The following is a 21,392-nucleotide window of genomic DNA, read 5'->3' on the forward strand; positions in this document are numbered from 1 at the left end:
GGCTTGGAAAATCAATTGTGGTCTTGTCTCAGGATTAGGTCAGATAGAACGGCGCCGCTGATTGGCTGCAATTGAACAAGGAAGTAGCATGGTAAAAAAGGGGATTCCCCGGCCGGTAGACGAGACAAGACCACAATTGATTTTTTAAGCCTTTTAGCAGTTCAATTGTCAATGTTTGACCGCGACGCATCAAATACTGCGTGGGGTTGTGAATCTGAAATTTTGTTATGATATTCCGGACAGTCGGGCAAGTAAATGGTGAAAAGTAAACTGGTAGTTGACCACGGAAATTTTTTGATAATCGACAAATTAGACAGACATTGATATTTCCACTCTTTTCAGCCAACTGGCAGAAAAATCTCAAAACACGCCCCCTATTACCAAATTAGCAAAATCCGAAATTAATTTTTTCATCAAATAATTTCTTTATATCTGTAGACTTTCATTAGTGGTCTTGTCTCAGACGCTTTTTGTTTGCGGCACCAAAACCGGGCGCCCGGGTTCTAGCCGTTTTCCCTTTAAAACCTTTCTACATGCTCATAACATTTTTCGAGACGTACTCCGGGAGGAACGCTTTCAAAGCCAAATAGACCTATCCTAACCTGTCAAACCATGAAATTTTCGTTGCACGTTATCCATGATAATTTCACGGTTTGGGGGTCTGAAGTTAGTGGGGGGGGGGGGGGACTTTTGACGGCTTTTAACCCCGAGTCAGCTTTTTCAGCACGACGGGTTGAATGGAGCTTCAAAACCACGTCATTTTCTTCATTTTAAACACACCTTATTCTCAATTTAAGAAAAATTATGTCTTAATTGGAAAATACCATTCAACTGGTATGGTGAGACCACGCATTGATCTCAAACAGAACTATTTTCGTGCTGATTGGTTAAATACAGGTGCGTGACCTAGTAGGCGTTAATGTGTCTATCTTTCCGCAGTCCAGGTGGAATCAAAAAACCTAAAGACTACTACCTCCTATACAGATGCTGTCACTGGAACGATACGGATTGCCTTGAGCACGATCGAGGACTCAAATACGATCAGAAGGTATTTAATATTGTTCTGTTTACTTTACCATTTAGAAAACCTCACATGTTATTCCCAATCAAACAATTACATTCGAAGCCGAAACCTTTGAGGAATACATTTCTACTATGTCATATTCATGCAATTGGTTGTCCTAATGTCAAATTACAGATGTGCGGAGTTTGAACAAGCTGAACTGCATGCACAAAACCAGAGCATCCCATGCGGCAATAGCAAGAAATTCAAACGATCGAAAAGTCCTTCTGAATACGGCCTGAAACATGATAGACCTCCAATACTTTGATGCGCTTGATTTCACAAACCAGCAAGCCACAGGACGATGCGGACAGTCTCGGAGAATTATTGAAGAAAAAAAAAATCAAAATGTTCTTCAGGGATTCGAACCCGGGAACTCGGGGTCATATTATGAACGCTCTAACCGTCTGAGCTAGGGGGGCTTTCTTGTGAAATTCTGCCAGCAAATAAATCTAATATGAATGGCGATTATGCTTTAGTTTGAGAGATGAGCCAGAAATTTTCTCAACTTCATGTATAGAAGAAGATACCAAGACAAAGGTGAAAATTGCTGGGAGAAAACGTAGACTCCGCATACATAATCACGCACAGCAAAGAAAAAATGACTTTCTTCCTGCAGTTGCCCACTGGAAGCCGCTCAAAGATATTGAAAAAAGATTACACACAAATGTTTGCACATTCTATAAACGCGTATAAAACCACCAGCGTTTCAAGCAGCCCAGTGGCCTTGAGGATAAGAGTGTTGGCAAATAAAGCCAGAGGTTTCAAGTTGAGTCCCGATAAGAGGACCTTTTTATTTTCTTACTTCCAGAATTCTCTGCGAATGTCCGCATCGTCCCACAGCTTGCTGGTTTGTGAAATCAAGCGCATCGAAGCATTGGAGGTCTATCATGTTTCAGGCCGTATTCAGAAGGGCCTTTCGGTCGTTTGAATTTCTTACTATTGCCGCATGGCGTGCTCTGGTTTTGTGCATGCAGTTCAGCTTTAAAAGGGACAATATTGGTGTATACCGTAGCTTGGCAAGTTAAAGTGAGCTTTCTAAGACGCCAAATGTCGCCCCTTCCAGCAAACCAATTTCAGAGACAAGGCCACAATTGATTTTTTAAGCCTTTTAGCAGTTAAATTGTCAATGTTTGACCGCGACGCATCAAATACTGCGAGGGGTTGTGAATCTGAAATTTTGATATGATATTCCGGACAGTCGGGCAAGTAAATGGTGAAAAATAAACTGGTAGTTGACCACGGAAATTTTTTAATAATCGACAAATTAGACAGACATTGATATTTCCACTCTTTTCAGCCAACTGGCAGAAAAATCTCAAATTAGCAAAATTCGAGATTAATTTTTTCATTAAATAATTTCTTTATATCTGTAGACTTGCCACAACAAATATGTTTTCAATACCTCTCCAAATATGTACTTGAGAGTTAAAAACATGCACTCGTCTAATTGATAGGCCTCGACCTATGAATATTCATTAGTGGTCTTGTCTCTTCAAATCTCCGCGAACCCTCCTTGAAGCATTGCTGTTAAGTGCAAAGCGACACATAGCAGGCCAAGACCGTGTATTCGCCGGGATTCTGGTCATATCAGGTTCACATCAGGTGAATCGGTTTTGGGATAGCAGGGATGGGATTGGTTAGCAACGGCATACATGTAAAGAAGCTAATGGTTAGTTCAACGCTTTTGAAGGCCATTTTGGTCGTGAGAAAGTGATCGACCTCAAACAACTAATTCCCGTGTTTTTCAGCGGGGGCGACCCGGCTTTAACCCTTTCGCTGCGGATGTACGCATTTTTGCGACCAAAAAAAATTTCCGATCTGTGCGGATGTACGCAGAACTGCGACTTGGGAGAGACCTGAATCAGACGATGTTTTCAATAGCAAATTAGTATAGTAACTTGTCGCTAGGTGTCCTGCCATGTTGTTTACCGCTAGAACTTCCGATTTCTTGGTGAAAACTTCGGTGTTTTTATTCAAAGTTTAGGCGATATTTTGAGTCCAAAGTTTTGTAAACAAATTTAAATGCCTCAGTCACGTGTTCGACGAACTGCAGATTCAATAATTGATGAAATAGTGAATTCGAGGCGTTAGAAGACGAGTCTGATTAGTGATTATGATTCTGAACATAATGCCGATGTACACAGCGTGCATGGGGATTGAAAGTGTGCATGATTCAGGGTCCGAGGGGGATGATAGTGATAGCCTGGGTCAAGATGAAAAACTGTGTTTTTCTCCTCGTTGATGAATACTAATTAGCATTATTTAGTTAATTAACATAATTTCAGGTGATTGACAAATGCATAATTTGAAAGTCCATGCTGTCCCCAACAACCTTTTCCAATAGTCCAAAGCTCTATCTCTTCTCCTTCAGGCTGTATATTGGCCTCAAAGTTACCTATGTTAAAATTGGCTTTTACAGTATTTTGGGGGCAGCAAGGAATCAATATTGAAATAATTTTGAGCGGCGCAGCGAAAGGGTTAATTAGTCCGTGATACGCACATTTCATTCATGGGTGGCTATAATGTTTGGCACTGTACCGCGCAAGAAGCATAAAAATAGCTTGGAAAATTAAACAATGTTTAATTCGTTTCACATAGCGCGCTCACAGTCATAAAATGGCATCGGGACTTCTGGTTACCGTCCGCCAAGGAGGCTTACTGGAAAAATAGGTATGGTTCCGCTTCAGCGGAATATGGAGCACTCCTTGATGACTGAACTGGGCACAAAATGGTGTCTGGCATGGAACAAAATCCCCTTTAACGAACCGAACCCATCCCACCATTACGGTGGCCCATAGAGGACATGCGTTTATTTTCAATATATTAGAATATTTTTCTTTTTATAATGCGATTTTTTTCTCTCGAATTACAACCACCGTCGGATTTATTTCTCACCGCCGAAAAAATAATTCCTACCGCCGGGTTAAAAATAATAATTCCCACCACCGCCAAGGAAAATAATATCCCACCGCGGTGGAAAATAATATCCACCGCGGTGGAAATTAATATCCACCGCGGTGGAAATAATATCCACCGCGCTTCAATTGTTTTCATCCTTGCGATGTCAATAACGAATTCGCTCCCGCTCCGATCTTTCTTATGTTGTTACTCTCCTTGACCTGATACTAGTCCAGCCACAATCGTGGTTGTAAACATTTCTCACCGCGGTGGATATCATTTCCACCGCGGTGGATATTAATTTCCACCGCGGTGGTGAGAAATAAATCCGACGGCGGTTGTAATTCGAGAGAAAAAAATCGCATTATAAAAAGAAAAATATTCTAATATATTGAAAATAAACGCATGTCCTCTATGGGCCACCGCAACATACTGAGCCACTCACCAATAAGATCCCAAGCCTGACAATACCCTATTTGTACCACCGCCTCGATGGGTCGAGCCTAAACAGCCGACAATAGTAGGCCTTTCGCAGCCAAGATATCCCAAGACAAGATATCCCACCTCTTTTATGGCTGCAAAAGGCCTATTATTATGTCCGGTTGTTTAGGCTCGACCCATCGAGGCGGGAGTAGAAATCGGGTATTGTCGGGCTTGGGATCTTATCGGCGAGTGGATCCAGTATCATGTCAAAGTCTTCTTACACCACTGGATACAGATAGAAATCAGCACATGTAATGTCATGAGTGTACGAACTCGAGGCCTGCAGCATGTACAGTTAATTTGCGTGATCATCGAGCAACCTGGAAGTCAATTTTCTTAGTCCATATAAATGTAAACCATCTGCGTATGTTGTAACTACCTGGAATCAAGGTTACAGTTTAAAGAGATCCAGTCGTGACACAAGTCTTTGTTTAGACTAGCTGAACGTGGTAAAATAACTAAATTGGTGATTACTTCTTATGCAGCTCATTGGCTGCCGGGTTGGCTGCATATTGTAAAACTGAACAAATTCGCATTCGACTATTTGTGACCGTCACAGCAAAACCAGGCGCACGTCGCACAGAAGATGGGCCTAAATGTCACCAGGAGATCAAAGAAAAAAATTGATGTGCCCATATTTCACAAAAGGCAGACGATAGATAATGAATAAACAGTTCGTATCAACCTGCCAAGCGCCCTGGTTTGAAGGGTCACATTTATTTACATTGTTAAAATGAAGATAATTTAATGGCGGCATATACCTGTCATGCTTGGTATGTGTGATGTCCAATATGTCAAAGAAATCAATAGATAAGATGATCATAATCTGGAATGTTTATTAGCCGACTATAACAAGACTTTGAAGAGAGTTTTTTCAGTATTTGAATTTGTTTTACTTTATAGAACACCATGTCAACCGTCAGATTGAGGTATATATGTCAGATATAAGTCAGATTGAGGTGTGTCTATTGAGGCGATTCATGATCGTACAAGTTTGAATAACTTGACGTGAAACAGGTTTGCGCACGTAGGCTTTTGCTCTGTGTTTTTTTTTTTTGCATACTTGTACACCTCAGTCAAAAGTAAGCGAACACTTGAAATTTCCACATTATACCTCCTAAAACATGTACTCCCCTCAAAAAGTTTGGGAACACCTACGCCACATTTTCTGTTCCCTCTACAAGTATGGGTCGGTTGAATATCACAGTTCGGTATAGGGTTTACAATCGACCTTTACAAACACCTCATCTAAATATACATTTCAAGAAACGTCTTGTCAATTAGCACGTATGATAATTACCCCTAACAAACACAAATTCCACACCTCTTGAATGTAAGTCAGTAAGTCAGTAAGTAAGTAAGTAAGTAAGTAAGTAAGTAAGTAAGTAAGTAAGTAAGTAAGTTAGTAAGTAAGTAAAATTTTATTGTCCGATCTTACAATGAGACAATGCAATATAAAAAATACACATACACAGCACAAGACAATACATATATAAAACTGGTGAAATTGGAAATGGGTCAGGACGATAATAAACAGAGTGTAGGCTTCTGGTCTGATGATATGATTATATGATAATAATAATAATGAGAATGATAGTCAGGTGAGAATCGATTTGTCCTAGTATTGGTATTAGTGTTGTAGAGCCCAGCTCTGATAAGAAGTGATCATAGGCCTTAATCATTATATCGCCGAGACCTGCATTTTGACTTGTGTAAGGTTTGATAATGTAGACTTTGAATATCGAATGATATTGTTTATCAGGTTGGCCTGGGCGATTTGCAATATTGCCATGTAAGTTAAAAGGGAGTATGGAGAGCGATAGCTAGGCGAACGGATCGGAATCCCGTCTTTGAGGCCTAGTGTACTCCATGGTGTACCGAATCAATTCCCGATTCGTCTATTAAAGTGACCTTGATATTGGAAGATTGACGTCAAGTGTATATATTACTGCTGATGTTCACCTCGGATCTTCTATCGTTCCGAGGGAGAACAAGGACCCGTTAGCGAACTACGACATTAGTGTTTTCTTTTATTGAGACATGTTGTAATAAAGTAGATAACATATTTACAGAGTTCAGTATCACCTTGGTTGTATGACATCAGGAAAGATACCTTTTGTTCACTATCAAGAGCCTGGAAAGGCGTGAAGGAATCTAGGGTCGAAAACAAATCAATTCTCTCCTGATTATACAAAGTGTAGAAAAACACTGAATGACTATTGCATAATTACTAGTAATAAATACCCATCTTTGTGTGCTATATTGAGCAGGCCTAATAACCCGACACAATGACACCTGCTGACAGTGGATTTGAGTATTCTGATATAGCCATCCAAACTGCAGCGCCTATTCACTAAGATCTCTGTGTGAAAGTAGACAATTTAAATTTCATTAGTAAAATATTTTGATTCGCGAAAATATTCTGCCGCGAATATATCCATCTTTCGGCATTCGTGAAAATTTTATTCCGCGAAAATTTTCCATTCTACAGTAATCAATTACCCAAGGGGAACTCGAGACTGCTAACATTTATCAATGGAAGCTTATTTCAGGCTAAGGTCAACCAGGCCGTTCAAAAGTGCCAGTTAAAAACCGCACACGCTCGATATTGGATAAAAGAATAATGAATGGTCTCCACTTATCAACGCTAGGTTCCGCTGAGGTCAAATTCCTTATCGTCTTATATTTTTTCAATACCTCTCCAAATATGTACTTGAGAGTTAAAAACATACTCGCGTCTAATTGATAGGTCTCGACCCTCCAACCTATGAATATTCATTGGTGGTATTGTCTCATTTATTTTTCGCTTCGCGCTTCTACCGGTAAGCAAAACAAAAGCCATTTTGTGCCCAAGGACGATTTTTCAGCAACTCCCCAAGTTTGTTTGACTTTCATATTTTTTGCCACTGGGTGTCCACAAACTATAAAGAAAAACACGTACTAGTATTCTTCGCAGAACGTTACTCATACTGTTGGACCAAATTAATGTTACCCGTTGTTTTTCTGGAAATTGACATCCTATCCTTACTGAGATGTTCACATTCTGGGCGCACCACTGGCCTCCTTCGTAGACTAACAGGTCAAAAACAAGAAACTGACAAACTGCTGGGTCCAGTAAAAATCGCGCGCTAAAACAAAAGAACCGCTCCAGGTAGTTCATCCAGTGTGAATGCTGGCTAAAGTACCTGGAGACAAGGTACCTAGTCTTGATTATCTCTGTCAACCTCGTTCGCCTGTTGCCTCTCAGCTTGCACCCACTGAGACATGCGAGACGAAATGGGGATTCCCATAACCTCATTCGTATGAATGAATTATGACACGTGTGCCAAATATGGGAAACAAAATGGCGTCGCCTGGTGTGAAAAAAAATAAATGAGACAAGACCACAATTGATTTTTTAAGCCTTTTAGCAGTTAAATGTCAATGTTTGACCGCGACGCATCAAATACTGCGTTCGGTTGTGAATCTGAAATTTAGATTATGTTATTCCGGACAGTCGGGCAAGTAAATGATGAAAAATAAACTGGTGATTGACCACGGAAATTTTTTGATAATCGACAAATTAGACAGACTTTGATATTTCCACTCTTTTCAGCCAACTGGCAGAAAAAACTCAAAACACGCCCCCTATTACCCAATTAGCAAAATTCGAAATTAATTTTTTCATCAAATAATTTCTTTATATCTGTAGACTTGCCACAACAAATATTTTTTCAATACCTCTCCAAATATGTACTTGAGTTTTTTTTCTCATTATTTTAGCTTGTTTTGACCTTAAATCATCAGCAATACAATATTCTGATACAAAATTTCAGATTCACAACCCCACGCAGTATTTGATGCGTCGCGGTCAAACATTGACAATTGAACTGCTAAAAGGCTTAAAAAATCAATGGTGGTCTTGCCTCCATTTACACTACATTTTGGGTCAATTTAGTGAAAAATTTGAATGTACTCAAATCACTCTAATTCATTTAGAATATTGTATTGCTGATGATTTAAGGTCAAAACAAGCTAAAATAATGAGAGAAAAAACTTAATTTGACCCAAATAAGAGTCAACCTAACCCCGGTCTAAGTTCGGTTTGATTTTTACAAGTCTTGTTGTGTTGCCATTCATTTTGTAATTTCTTTGAAACTACTAAGGCCTTGATTCTGAAAGTTGTATCCTAAGCAGCAAAGATATTTTTAAATCACATCCTAAATTTTCAGCTCCATAGCTTGCTTATTCTGGCCAGGGCTGGTCTTTGAACTTGGTGCTGTTTGCTACAAAATCATGACTTTTTGTCGATTTTGTCCTCTTTCGTCGCTTTTAGCACAGTTGTACCTCTCTTGGAAATGTCTCTCATTTCTCCAAAAATGTCCAGATATCACTTTCCTTTGTTGAAGAGTTGTGGGATGTCATCTACATTAGGAAAATCAAGTTTGAAAAAATTCTCAACTTTTTAACCCCCTGAAATCTACCTTCATTGAGACAATACCACCAATGAATATTCATAGGTTGGAGGGTCGAGACCTATCAATTAGACGCGAGTATGTTTTTAACTCTCAAGTACATATTTGGAGAGGTATTGAAAAAATATTTGTTGTGGCAAGTCTACAGATATAAAGAAATTATTTGATGAAAAAATTAATTTTGAATTTTGCAAATTTGGAGATTTTTCTGCCAGTTGGCTGAAAAGAGTGGAAATATCAATGTCTGTCTAATTTGTCGATTATCAAAAAATTTCCGTGGTCAACTGCCAGTTTATTTTTCACCATTTACTTGCCCGACTGTCCGGAATATCATAACAAAATTTCAGATTCACAACCCCACGCAGTATTTGATGCGTCGCGGTCAAACATTGACAATTGAACTGCTAAAAGGCTTAAAAAATCAATTGTGGTCTTGCCTCAAATCGCTCGGGTTCTAGACCAGGTACCTGTAATCAAGTTTCAAGCCGTTTTCCCTTTAAAACCGTACTTTCTACATGCTCATAACTTTTTTTAGACGTAATCCGGGAGGAACGCATTCAAAGCCAAATAGACCTATCCTAACCTGTCAAACCATGAAATTTTCGTTGCACGTTATGCATGATAATTTCAGGGTGGGGGTGGGGGGGGGGGGGGGGTCTGAAGTTAGGGGGGGGGGGTTGACGGCTTTTAACCCGCGAGTCATTATTTTCACTACGAGCCTCAAAACCACATAAGTAAGCCAATTGGACTGAAACTTCATCATTTTCTTCATTTTAAACTCACCTTAGGCTATTCTCAATTTAAGAAAAATTATGTCTTAAATGGAAAATACCATTCAACTGGTATGGTGAGACCACGCATTGATCTCAAACTGAACTGTTTTCGTGCTGATTGGTTTAAAACAGGTGCGTGACCTAGTAGGCGTTAATGTGTCTACCTTTCCGCAGTCCAGGTGGAATCAAAAAACCTATAAGACTACTTCTTCCTATACAGATGCTGTCACTGGAACGATACGGATTGCCTTGAGCACGATCGAGGACTCAAATACGATCAGAAGGTATTTAATATTGTTCTGTTTACTTTACCCTTTAGAAAACCTCACATGTTATTCCCAATCAAACAATTACATTCGAGGCCGAAACTTTGGAGGAATACATTTCTACTATGTCATTGTAGTGGTGGCATCATTCCTACTAGCCCAGGCTAGAGGGAAATTCCCTTTAGCTCAGTCGGTAGAGTGATGGCCTTATAAGCGAGAGGTCCCGGTTTCAATCCCCGGTTGGACCTTGATGTTTTTCCTCTGTTACATCATATTCATGCAATTGGTTGTCCTAATGTCAAAGTACAGATGTACGGAGTTTGAACAAGCTGAACTGCATGCACAAAACCAGAGCACCCCATGCGGCAATAGTAAGAAATTCAAACGACCGAAAGGTCCTTCTGAATACGACCTGAAACATGATAGATCTTCAATGCTTCGATGCGCTTGATTTCACAAACCAGCAAGCCACAGGACGATGCGGACAGTCTCTGAGAATTATTGAAGAGAAAAAAATCAAAATGTTCTCCAGGGATTCGAACCCGGGAACTCGGGGTCATATTATGAACGCTCTAACCGTCTGAGCTAGGGGGGCTTTCTTGTGAAATTCTGCCAGCATATAAATCTAATATGAATGGCGATTATGCTTTAGTTTGAGAGATGAGCCAGAACTTCATGTAATAGAAGAAGATACCAAGACAAAGGTGAACATTGCTGGGAGAAAACGTAGACTCCGCATACATAATCACGCACAGCAAAGAAAAAATGACTTTCTTCCTGCAGTTGCCCACTGGAAGCCGCTCAAAGATATTGAAAAAAGATTACACACAAATGTTTGCACATTCTATAAACGCGTATAAAACCACCAGCGTTTCAAGCAGCCCAATGGCCTTGAGGATAAGAGTGTTGGCAAATAAAGCCAGAGGTTTCGAGTTCGAGTCCCGATAAGAGGACCTTTTTTTTTTCTTACTTCCAGAATTCTCTGCGAAGGTCCGCATCGTCCTGTGGCTTGCTGGTTTTTGAAATCAAGCGCATCGAAGCATTGGAGGTCTATCATGTTTCAGGCCGTATTCAGAAGGGCCTTTCGGTTGTTTGAATTTCTTACTATTGCCGCATGGCGTGCTCTGGTTTTGTGCATGCAGTTCAGCTTAATAAAAGGGACAATATTGGTGTATACCGTAGCTTGGCAAGTTAAAGTTAGCTTTCTAAGACGCCAAATGTCGCCCCTTCCAGCAAACCAATTTCAGAGACAAGGCCACAATTGATTTTTTAAGCCTTTTAGCAGTTACCTTTTGTTCACTATCAAGAGCCTGGAAAGGCGTGAAAGAATCTAGGGTCGAAAACAAATCAATTCTCTCCTGATTATACAAAGTGTAGAAAAACACTGAATGACTATTGCATAATGACTATTGCATAATTACTAGTAATAAATACCCATCTTTGTGTGCTACATTGAGCAGGCCTCATTACCCGACACAATGACACCTGCTGACAGTGGATTTGAGTATTCTATAGCCACCCAAACTGCAGCGCCTATCCACTAAGATCTCTATGTGAAAGTAGACAATATAAATTTCATTAGTAAAATATTTTGATTCGCGAAAATATTCTGCCGCGAATATATCCATCTTTCGGCATTCGCGAAAATTTTATGCCGCGAAAATTTTCCGTTCTACAGTAATCAACTACCCGAGGGGAACTCGAGACTGCTAACATTTATCAATGGAAGCTTATTTCAGCCTTAGGTTTCCACCAGGCCGTTCAAAACTCCCAGTTAAAAACCGCGCTCACAGGAAATTGGATAAAAGAATAATGAATGGTCTCCACTTATCAACGGTATGTTCCGCTGAAATCAAGGCGGAACCATACCGTTTTTTCTAGTAAGCCCATCAAAGAAGGCCTGTAAGCATGTGAGATACAAACGAAGATGCCGAGATTGCTGAAGTGGACTGGGAGGGAAAAGAAACAATTGATGAGCGACTGCAACAACCTGAGCATTTCTGTGTGTCTTCTCAGTGTGGAAAAACACTGTTGTTGCTCGAATTTTACTTCGGAGTTCCGTACCGTTTTTCTTCCCGACCTGCCCTCCCAGGCCCAGCTCCTATGGACCTGGTATACGAAAGCGATAGCATTGGCATTGAGGCGTCAGGTATATACGCCCATCACGTAAATGATATGAAGAGGCTTCGGGACGTGTTTATTAATTTTTTCATTGTAAAAGCCATCATTCCTAAGGTTCTTCATTCGATTGGTTGCCGTTAAAACAGTATCATATAACTGATTCAGACACACTCGACTGTAACGTAGCATTGATTTATATGCATTATATAATACCAAACATTGAATGTTTAACAAGCTATTGGTGAGATAGCACTCAGTTCTAATTTTGAATATAGGGGGCTTTTGTTATTTGATTAGCCTTGATTCTTTCGAGGTTGAACTTATCTCACTGCTTCTGCGTGAATTAGTTCATCAAGACAGCGTTTTACAAAAGATTTGGCACTGGGCCTCATCGAGGTTCTTATCTTGCTCTGTGCGACATAAAGATCTCGCGGCGCGTTTGCAGGTCAACTTGTAATCGCCTGGTGAAGTACCGGTCCAATCAAGTGATAAAAGTCGCATGTGCTTGTTGATATAGTGCTATGGTACTATCTCCTAGCAGGTGCCAAATATTATGTCATTGCAATTCTCTGCATATGAAGATGCTTCAACTCTGCATCTTCCGAGAATGGACTGCATTATATTGTTTAAATATTTTGATTTCCAGCTCCTGAGATCTGTCCAGAATGCCAGCCACATGGCCTCAACTTGCTCTGATCAATGCAGCAGCATTCGGTTATTATTGGAGAGTCAGATTCCTTCTCTGGACTGGAGTAGACGTGAATTGCAAAGATGATGAAGAGTACATGTTTACTCCAATCATCTGCGCCGCTCGTAATGGGCACCAAGAGGTGGTGGATCTGTTGATTAAAGCGGGGGCGAATATAGAATGTAAAGACAATGACGGGGATACTCCAATCATCATCGCCTCGATTAAAGGACACCAAGAGGTGGTGAATCTATTGATTCAAGCGGGGGCGAATATAGAATGTAAAAACAATAACGGGTATACTCCAATCATCAGCGCCTCGATTAAAGGACACCAAGAGGTGGTGGATCTGTTGATTAAAGCGGGGGCGAATATAGAATGTAAAGACAATGGCGGGAATACTCCAATCATCATCGCCTCGACTAATGGACACCAAGAGGTGGTGGATCTGTTGATTAAAGCGGGGGCGAATATAGAATGTAAAGGCAATGACGGGGATACTCCAATCATCATCGCCTCGATTGAAGGACACCAAGAGGTGGTGGATCTGTTGATTAAAGCGGGGGCGAATATAGAATGTAAAGACAATGGCGAAAATACTCCAATCATCATCGCCTCGACTAAAGGAGACCAAGAGGTGGTGGATCTGTTGATTAAAGCGGGGGCGAATATAGAATGTGAAGACAATGGCGAAAATACTCCAATCATCTGCGCCTCGATTAATGGACACCAAGAGGTGGTGGATCTGTTGATTAAAGCGGGGGCGAATATAGAATGTAAAGACAATGGCGAAAATACTCCAATCATCTGCGCCTCGATTAATGGACACCAAGAGGTGGTGGATCTATTGATTAAAGCGGGGGCGAATATAGAATGTGAAGACAATGTCGGGAATACTCCAATCATCATCGCCTCGATTAATGGACACCAAGAGGTGGTGGATCTGTTGATTAAAGCGGGGGCGAATATAGAATGTAAAAACAATAACGGGGATACTCAAATCATCATCGCCTCGATTAAAGGACACCAAGAGGTGGTGGATCTGTTGATTAAAGCGGGGGCGAATATAGAATGTAAAGACAATGACGGGGATACTCCAATCATCTTCGCCTCGATTAATGGACACCAAGAGGTGGTGAATCTGTTGATTAAAGCGGGGGCGAATATAGAATGTAAAGACAATGGCGAAAATACTCCAATCATCTGCGCCTCGATTAAAGGACACCAAGAGGTGGTGGATCTGTTGATTAAAGCGGGGGCGGATATAGAATGTAAAGACAATGGCGAAAATACTCCAATCATCTGCGCCTCGATTAATGGACACCAAGAGGTGGTGAATCTATTGATTAAAGCGGGGGCGAATATAGAATGTAAAAACAATAACGGGGATACTCCAATCATCATCGCCTCGATTAAAGGACACCAAGAGGTGGTGGATCTATTGATTAAAGCGGGGGCGAATATAGAATGTAAAAACAATAACGGGGATACTCCAATCATCATCGCCTCGATTAAAGGACACCAAGAGGTGGTGGATCTGTTGATTAAAGCGGGGGCGGATATAGAACATGTCAACGATCAGGGAAGAACTCCGTTAGGGTGTGTTTCGATAGAAGGACACCAAGAGGTGGTGAATCTATTGATTAAAGCGGGGGCGAATATAGAATGTAAAGACAATAACGGGAATACTCCAATAATCATCGCCTCGATTAAAGGACACCAAGAGGTGGTGGATCTGTTGATTAAAGCGGGGGCGAATATAGAATGTAAAGACAATGGCGAAAATACTCCAATCATCATCGCCTCGACTAAAGGAGACCAAGAGGTGGTGGATCTGTTGATTAAAGCGGGGGCGAATATAGAATGTGAAGACAATGGCGAAAATACTCCAATCATCTGCGCCTCGATTAATGGACACCAAGAGGTGGTGGATCTGTTGATTAAAGCGGGGGCGAATATAGAATGTAAAGACAATGGCGAAAATACTCCAATCATCTGCGCCTCGATTAATGGACACCAAGAGGTGGTGGATCTATTGATTAAAGCGGGGGCGAATATAGAATGTGAAGACAATAACGGGAATACTCCAATCATCATCGCCTCGATTAAAGGATACCAAGAGGTGGTGGATCTATTGATTAAAGCGGGGGCGAATATAGAATGTGAAGACAATAACGGGAATACTCCAATCATCAGCGCCTCGATTAAAGGACACCAAGAGGTGGTGGATCTATTGATTAAAGCGGGGGCGAATATAGAATGTAAAGACAATGGCGAAAATACTCCAATCATCATCGCCTCGACTAAAGGAGACCAAGAGGTGGTGGATCTATTGATTAAAGCGGGGGCGAATATAGAATGTAAAGACAATGGCGAAAATACTCCAATCATCTGCGCCTCGACTAATGGACACCAAGAGGTGGTGGATCTATTGATTAAAGCGGGGGCGAATATAGAATGTAAAGACAATGGCGAAAATACTCCAATCATCATCGCCTCGAGTGAAGGATACCAAGAGGTGGTGGATCTGTTGATTAAAGCGGGGGCGAATATAGAATGTAAAGACAATGGCGGGAATACTCCAATCATCATCGCCTCGACTAATGGACACCAAGAGGTGGTGGATCTGTTGATTAAAGCGGGGGCGAATATAGAATGTAAAGACAATGGCGGGAATACTCCAATCATCATCGCCTCGATTAATGGACACCAAGAGGTGGTGGATCTGTTGATTAAAGCGGGGGCGAATATAGAATGTAAAGACAATGGCGAAAATACTCCAATCATCTGCGCCTCGATTAATGGACACCAAGAGGTGGTGGATCTGTTGATTAAAGCGGGGGCGAATATAGAATGTAAAGACAATGGCGAAAATACTCCAATCATCATCGCCTCGACTAAAGGACACCAAGAGGTGGTGGATCTGTTGATTAAAGCGGGGGCGAATATAGAATGTAAAGACAATGGCGAAAATACTCCAATCATCTGCGCCTCGATTAATGGACACCAAGAGGTGGTGGATCTGTTGATTAAAGCGGGGGCGAATATAGAATGTGAAGACAATAACGGGAATACTCCAATCATCATCGCCTCGACTAAAGGACACCAAGAGGTGGTGGATCTGTTGATTAAAGCGGGGGCGAATATAGAATGTAAAGACAATGGCGAAAATACTCCAATCATCTGCGCCTCGATTAATGGACACCAAGAGGTGGTGGATCTGTTGATTAAAGCGGGGGCGAATATAGAATGTGAAGACAATGGCGAAAATACTCCAATCATCATCGCCTCGACTAATGGACACCAAGAGGTGGTGGATCTGTTGATTAAAGCGGGGGCGAATATAGAATGTAAAGACAATGGCGAAAATACTCCAATCATCATCGCCTCGACTAAAGGACACCAAGAGGTGGTGGATCTGTTGATTAAAGCGGGGGCGAATATAGAATGTAAAGACAATGGCGAAAATACTCCAATCATCTGCGCCTCGACTAATGGACACCAAGAGGTGGTGGATCTATTGATTAAAGCGGGGGCGAATATAGAATGTGAAGACAATGACGGGGGTACTCCAATCATCATCGCCTCGACTGAAGGACATAAGGATGTGGTGGATCTTTTAATTAAAGGGGATGCTATCATTGAACACAGTAACCATCAAAACGACACTCCAATAGTTTGTGCAGCTAAATGGGGTAATGTTGAAATTGTAGACCTTTTGTTGGAAAAAGGTGCTTGTTCCAAAAGTTCTAGTTATGGATCGATATTAAATATCGGTGCGAAATTTGGAAGACGACGGGTCGTTGAATATCTTCTGAGACGCGAGATGTCCTCAGAAAGCCGTGACTTGGAAGGAAATACCCCATTGCAAAATGCAATCGTAAACGGTCATCTCTCAGTGGTCCAACTCCTAATAAATAGTGGAGCAAATACATCCACATTGAACCTTACTTCAGAGAATATTATGTATTCTGCTGCTTCGTATGGCCATGCCGATATCGTGAAATACTTGGGAAGCAGAGATACACGGAAGTTATTGGATTTGCACAATGCCAGTGGGTGGTCTCCTATTGCCAAGGCAGTTTCAGGTGGTCATTTTCGGACAGTTAGACAACTTCATCAGCTTGGAGCTGACATCAACTGCAGTGTAGATGGAAAACGACTACTTCAACTAGCAGCTGAGTCCGGTTGCCTAGATATCTATCAATATCTCATCATCGCTGGGCTTGACTGCAAACGACCCAACATCCATGGATTGAGGGCTTACGAATGCTTCCCCTTTCAATCAAAAGTTGATTATCAAGCATGCAATCGATTAGGACATTCCTCCGAACAAGGTCTCTCTTGCGTCATGTCGGGATTAAATGGCCAAGATGCTACACTCCAGTATAAACACAAACTATCAGAACTATCATGTGTACCGGGACTAGGCAGAGTGAATATTATCGAGGGTGGTGTTTCAGAAACTGTCATGAAGTTTGTAAAAGAGGAGGAGGTTTTTAAGGATTTAGAGTTATGCGGAAGTTCGGCTGAGGGCACGAAGGTTCAGCTGCCTGACGAAATGGATTTCCTTAGATTAACATCTTCCGATCATCTCTCTCGAAACGAAGTGGTTGACACCTTACATGGGTATAAGTATTTACAAACTGAAACAATTAAGAAGAGGTTTTTATCAAGTAAAGCACTCCATGAGGGTGTAAGCAAAATCGTAGAATTCAGAGCAAAAGCCAAAGAGTCTAAAAAAAGTGGAGAAATCCTTTCGCAGGCAGTTGCTGGAGGAGGCAGTGCCAGTGTTCCTGTGACTATCAGATGGCCCGATGATAAACCTTCAAAAATAAAATTTGGAAATATATCATCCAGTCTCCTTGTCTCTGTGGACATAGTACCGATATTGCATGTTGATGATTGGCCAGACGATGCTATCAAGAAGACCTGGAAGATGGACGAGGACACCTTGAGGAAGAGTGGGTATAGGCTGGTCCTGAAACCGCCACACAAGGACAGTGAGTACGGACGGTTGCTACCCGAGGAAGACAGAGAAAGAATGTTGCGGATCTCCTTCTCTCATCTAGAACCTGCTACAATCAAACCTTTGGCTCCAAGAATCAAAGACGCCTACATCACAGCAAAGTGTCTGAGGTCGCCTATGGCATGTGGCGTTGTGATTAGAGACACGGACGGCGTCATACATTTCGTCAGTCACTTCCTTACGAGCTACCTCCTGAAGACAGTCTTCCTCCATAACATAGACGACTTCCTTGAGACAAACAGGAGCCTGCCAGAGATGGTCTACATCATCTACAGCCAACTTGAGGAGTACCTTGGCAAGGGCAACCTACCGTTCTACTGGCAGCCGAGCGTCAATCTGCTGGAAGGCTTGAAACTCAACATAGCCAAGTCTCATCAAGTCGCCAAGCTGATGACGGCAACCGTTGGTAGGATGTCCCGCCTGGAGCGTGGTGGAGAGAACCATGGTGACGACGCGAGGGAAGATGGGCCAGGCATTGAAGCTACTGATGACGAGCCGGACATAGGATGTTACATCGTCAGATTAGAATAGCGAGCAAGGTAACTCTCTGGGTCAATCATAATGAAGATAATTAGCTTCAAACATAATAATTCACTCATCTTCTCGTACATTGTATGCTGCGAGTTGTCGTATATTATAGCAGGAAAGAGATTATCCTGATGATGGATCCTCTAGAATTCATTACAAGTTATAATCTAATATTTTGTTGACCTTGAATTTAATGTCATGCTTGAACTTTATCATAGTCTCGTTATGAGAGTTCCATTGCGTTAGTTACGCTAACTACAGCAAGTACGTATACATGTGAAGACCATATATGTAAAAAACTTGATTGCAGCACGGCGTAGAAAGAATTCTTTTTAATACTGGTCTGTTATTACAGTGAAAAACGCCCAACTAATTAAAAAATGTATACCCATTGTTTCGATAAGAATGTTTGTGGCGTACAATCCACCTAGTAATAGAATGTTTTCACGGCCAGTCATTTTGGAGGGAGGAAGAATGATTTGACTTGCCTGACTTAGCTGAATCAAATACTGTCACATGGTCCTTGGGCTTGCTTTCTGTTGTCTGTCCCTCCAGCATGCAAGAAATATACAACCTGCCTGCATTGAGTAATCGCTTTCAAAAGTACAATGTGCCTGATATCAATACATTAATTTCCAGTATTTCCATATTCATCCCGAAGAACACCTGGTATGCAAGACGGATGCCCCGGTGTAACCACATCTATGGTTATTTCCAGGCCACACCCAGCCCGGCCAGTTTAAACCATGACAGTGCATGTGTACGAGTTGGGCCGACGCGACAGGCGCAGCGGTCGGAAGCGGGTCTCTGGCGGGATATCTTGGACTTTGGTTCGACCACGAAAGCCTCAAGTTCGTCAGGACCTTCAAAGCCAAGTGATAGGGAGTTCGTTCTTGAGATGACACGGGGATGAAAATAGCAGCTATATTGACTTCAAGAGAGAGAATGGTGAGGGGTCGTGTAGTGTACAAAGGAAAATAAGCATTGTAAAATTTTAGAAAACTTCTGATATTTTTCAGACCCCCCCCGCGATCCTCTCACACTTCCCCGATATTCAGATATGCAATTGCAGAATTGCAGATTTTCCCAGTTTGGGAACACACATCGGTGATGATGTCCAAAAGTTCACCACTTCTGAAAAAAAGACATTTTTGATTTTGGTAAGAATGGATCCTTCCCCTAATTTAAGATGATTTCTGAAATTTTACAGTCCATTTTGTGCACCTACAATTCCTAGGAAGAACGAGATTTGGGAGTTTCTCGTTTGTTTTTTGGGGTCGCGGTAGGGTGAGAGGAAGTTGATACAAATCAAATGTTGATAATTTCCTGCAGACTTATCATGTCATGTAGTGTTTAAAATACTGGCAACAACTTTGATATTCAATCGATTCTGATATCTTTAATTCAGTCAACATTTGCATTGACACTTTTCCTTTGACCCGATCTCGATCCCAGATTGCCGAAAAGGCAGCCCCATTCTGTAAAATATTTAGGAGAGCGTGGATAAGTTCTGGACGCCACGCACGCTTTACAATTAATTGTGATGGAGGACTTTTGATTCCTGTCCTACCAGTAGGCAGAAGACATTTTGACATTTTGACATTTTAAGAGACATTTTGACATTTTACATGTAAGTGATATTTTGACATACTTTAGACTCACCGTTCTAAGACTGGCCAGTTTATTAATTTGAGGCAGGATATGGGTATCCAATCAAAGAAAAAATTATGCTATTCGTACACAGTTTCGCTGATGCCGAACTAATCATGGTGATGACTTTTGCAGTTGTTTAGGCAGGCAGCAGTGATAACAGCGTATTATGTGATCACCCGCCACCCCTTCCATTTGCCAGATCAACTGCGAATTCAACAACCAAAATTAGTTATGCATGAGCGATATCGCGTACAAATGAAATAATTTTGTCTTAATTTTGGTTTATGACCGCCCCCAGTATAATATGATTAAGCAGGCCAAGGTCCCTTCATCCTGATTGGCTCAAACATGTCCGTCTTCAGGTTATGGTTGGTCGATTGTGTGTGGTTGGCTTTTGGAATGAACTAATCACTTGCGACCTAACCACTCTATACTTCGATCAGTGGTTTTAAATGGTCAATCGATTTCCCTGTCTTATAGCCTATGTCTATTGGCAACGAATCTTCAATGAACGAAATCGTATTGATGTTAAAGTACAATCCTTATGGGCCTATACCATTCTCAACTCTTAACTATGGTATTGATGAAAAGGCGACACATAGGTATTGTTTACCCCGATAGAACATTAGGGAGTTTACGAAAATCCCCCAAAACACCCACGTGAACGTCTTTTTCATGGTTCGACCTCCTTTAACGATGTCGAACAATGGGATAGGCGTTCACGTTGACGTTTCGGGGCGTTTGCGAAAACTCCCTACTGTTAAATGGCATCGAACGACGAAGCGCATAATATCAATGGCGGCTTGGCTTACATATTCAGAAACGGTCTTATATCGGTGAATCTAGAGTATGTAATAGGGAGTTTGATATTTGGGCCTTATCACGGATACTTGTACGTAGACGGATGGAAATGTACACAAAATTAGGCCTGTTTCTTCAGAGTTTTATCAATATACGTAAAGATCCTGTATCAGGAGCTGTTCTCAAACTCCCTAACAAAATAGGAAGTTCATTATATGTGTGGGTTATACCCTTTAATAATGTTCACTACCTGAGTGAACACTGGTGTTATATTATATGTGTGGGTTATACCCTTTAATAATGTTCACTACCTGAGTGAACACTGGTGTTATATTATATGTGTGGGTTATACCCTTTAATAATGTTCACTACCTGAGTGAACACTGGTGTTATATTATATGTGTGGGTTATACCCTTTAATAATGTTCATTACCTGAGTGAACACTGGTGTTATATTATATGTGTGGGTTATACCCTTTAATAATGTTCACTACCTGAGTGAACACTGGTGTTATATTATATGTGTAGGTTATACTCTTTAATAATGTTCACTACCTGAGTGAACACTGGTGTTATATTATATGTGTGGGTTATACCCTTTAATAATGTTCACTACCTGAGTGAACACTGGT

General features: G+C 41.3%; 2 protein-coding genes across 2 annotated transcripts; both read left to right on the forward strand.

Moving 5' to 3' along the window:
- Positions 1-950: 950 nt before the first annotated feature.
- Positions 951-13,338, forward strand: LOC135492712 (ankyrin repeat domain-containing protein 29-like; the record flags this gene model as incomplete). The annotated part of the gene is made up of 3 exons (XM_064779306.1): positions 951-1,048; positions 9,895-9,958; positions 12,708-13,338. A coding segment is annotated over exon 3 (612 nt), but the record flags the coding sequence as incomplete, so codon positions are not given.
- A 979-nt stretch (positions 13,339-14,317) lies between these two features.
- On the forward strand, positions 14,318-21,121 carry LOC135493020 (ankyrin repeat and KH domain-containing protein mask-like). Its single transcript, XM_064779771.1, has 4 exons — positions 14,318-14,342; positions 14,795-14,911; positions 15,191-18,317; positions 18,946-21,121. The coding sequence occupies exons 1-3, from the start codon at positions 14,318-14,320 to the stop codon at positions 18,307-18,309; spliced, it is 3,261 nt and encodes a 1,086-aa protein (XP_064635841.1). The 3' UTR covers positions 18,310-18,317; positions 18,946-21,121.
- The last annotated feature ends 271 nt before the right edge of the window (positions 21,122-21,392 follow it).

This window comes from Lineus longissimus, chromosome 8, assembly GCF_910592395.1.
Source record: "Lineus longissimus chromosome 8, tnLinLong1.2, whole genome shotgun sequence".
NCBI lineage: Eukaryota > Metazoa > Nemertea > Pilidiophora > Heteronemertea > Lineidae > Lineus > Lineus longissimus.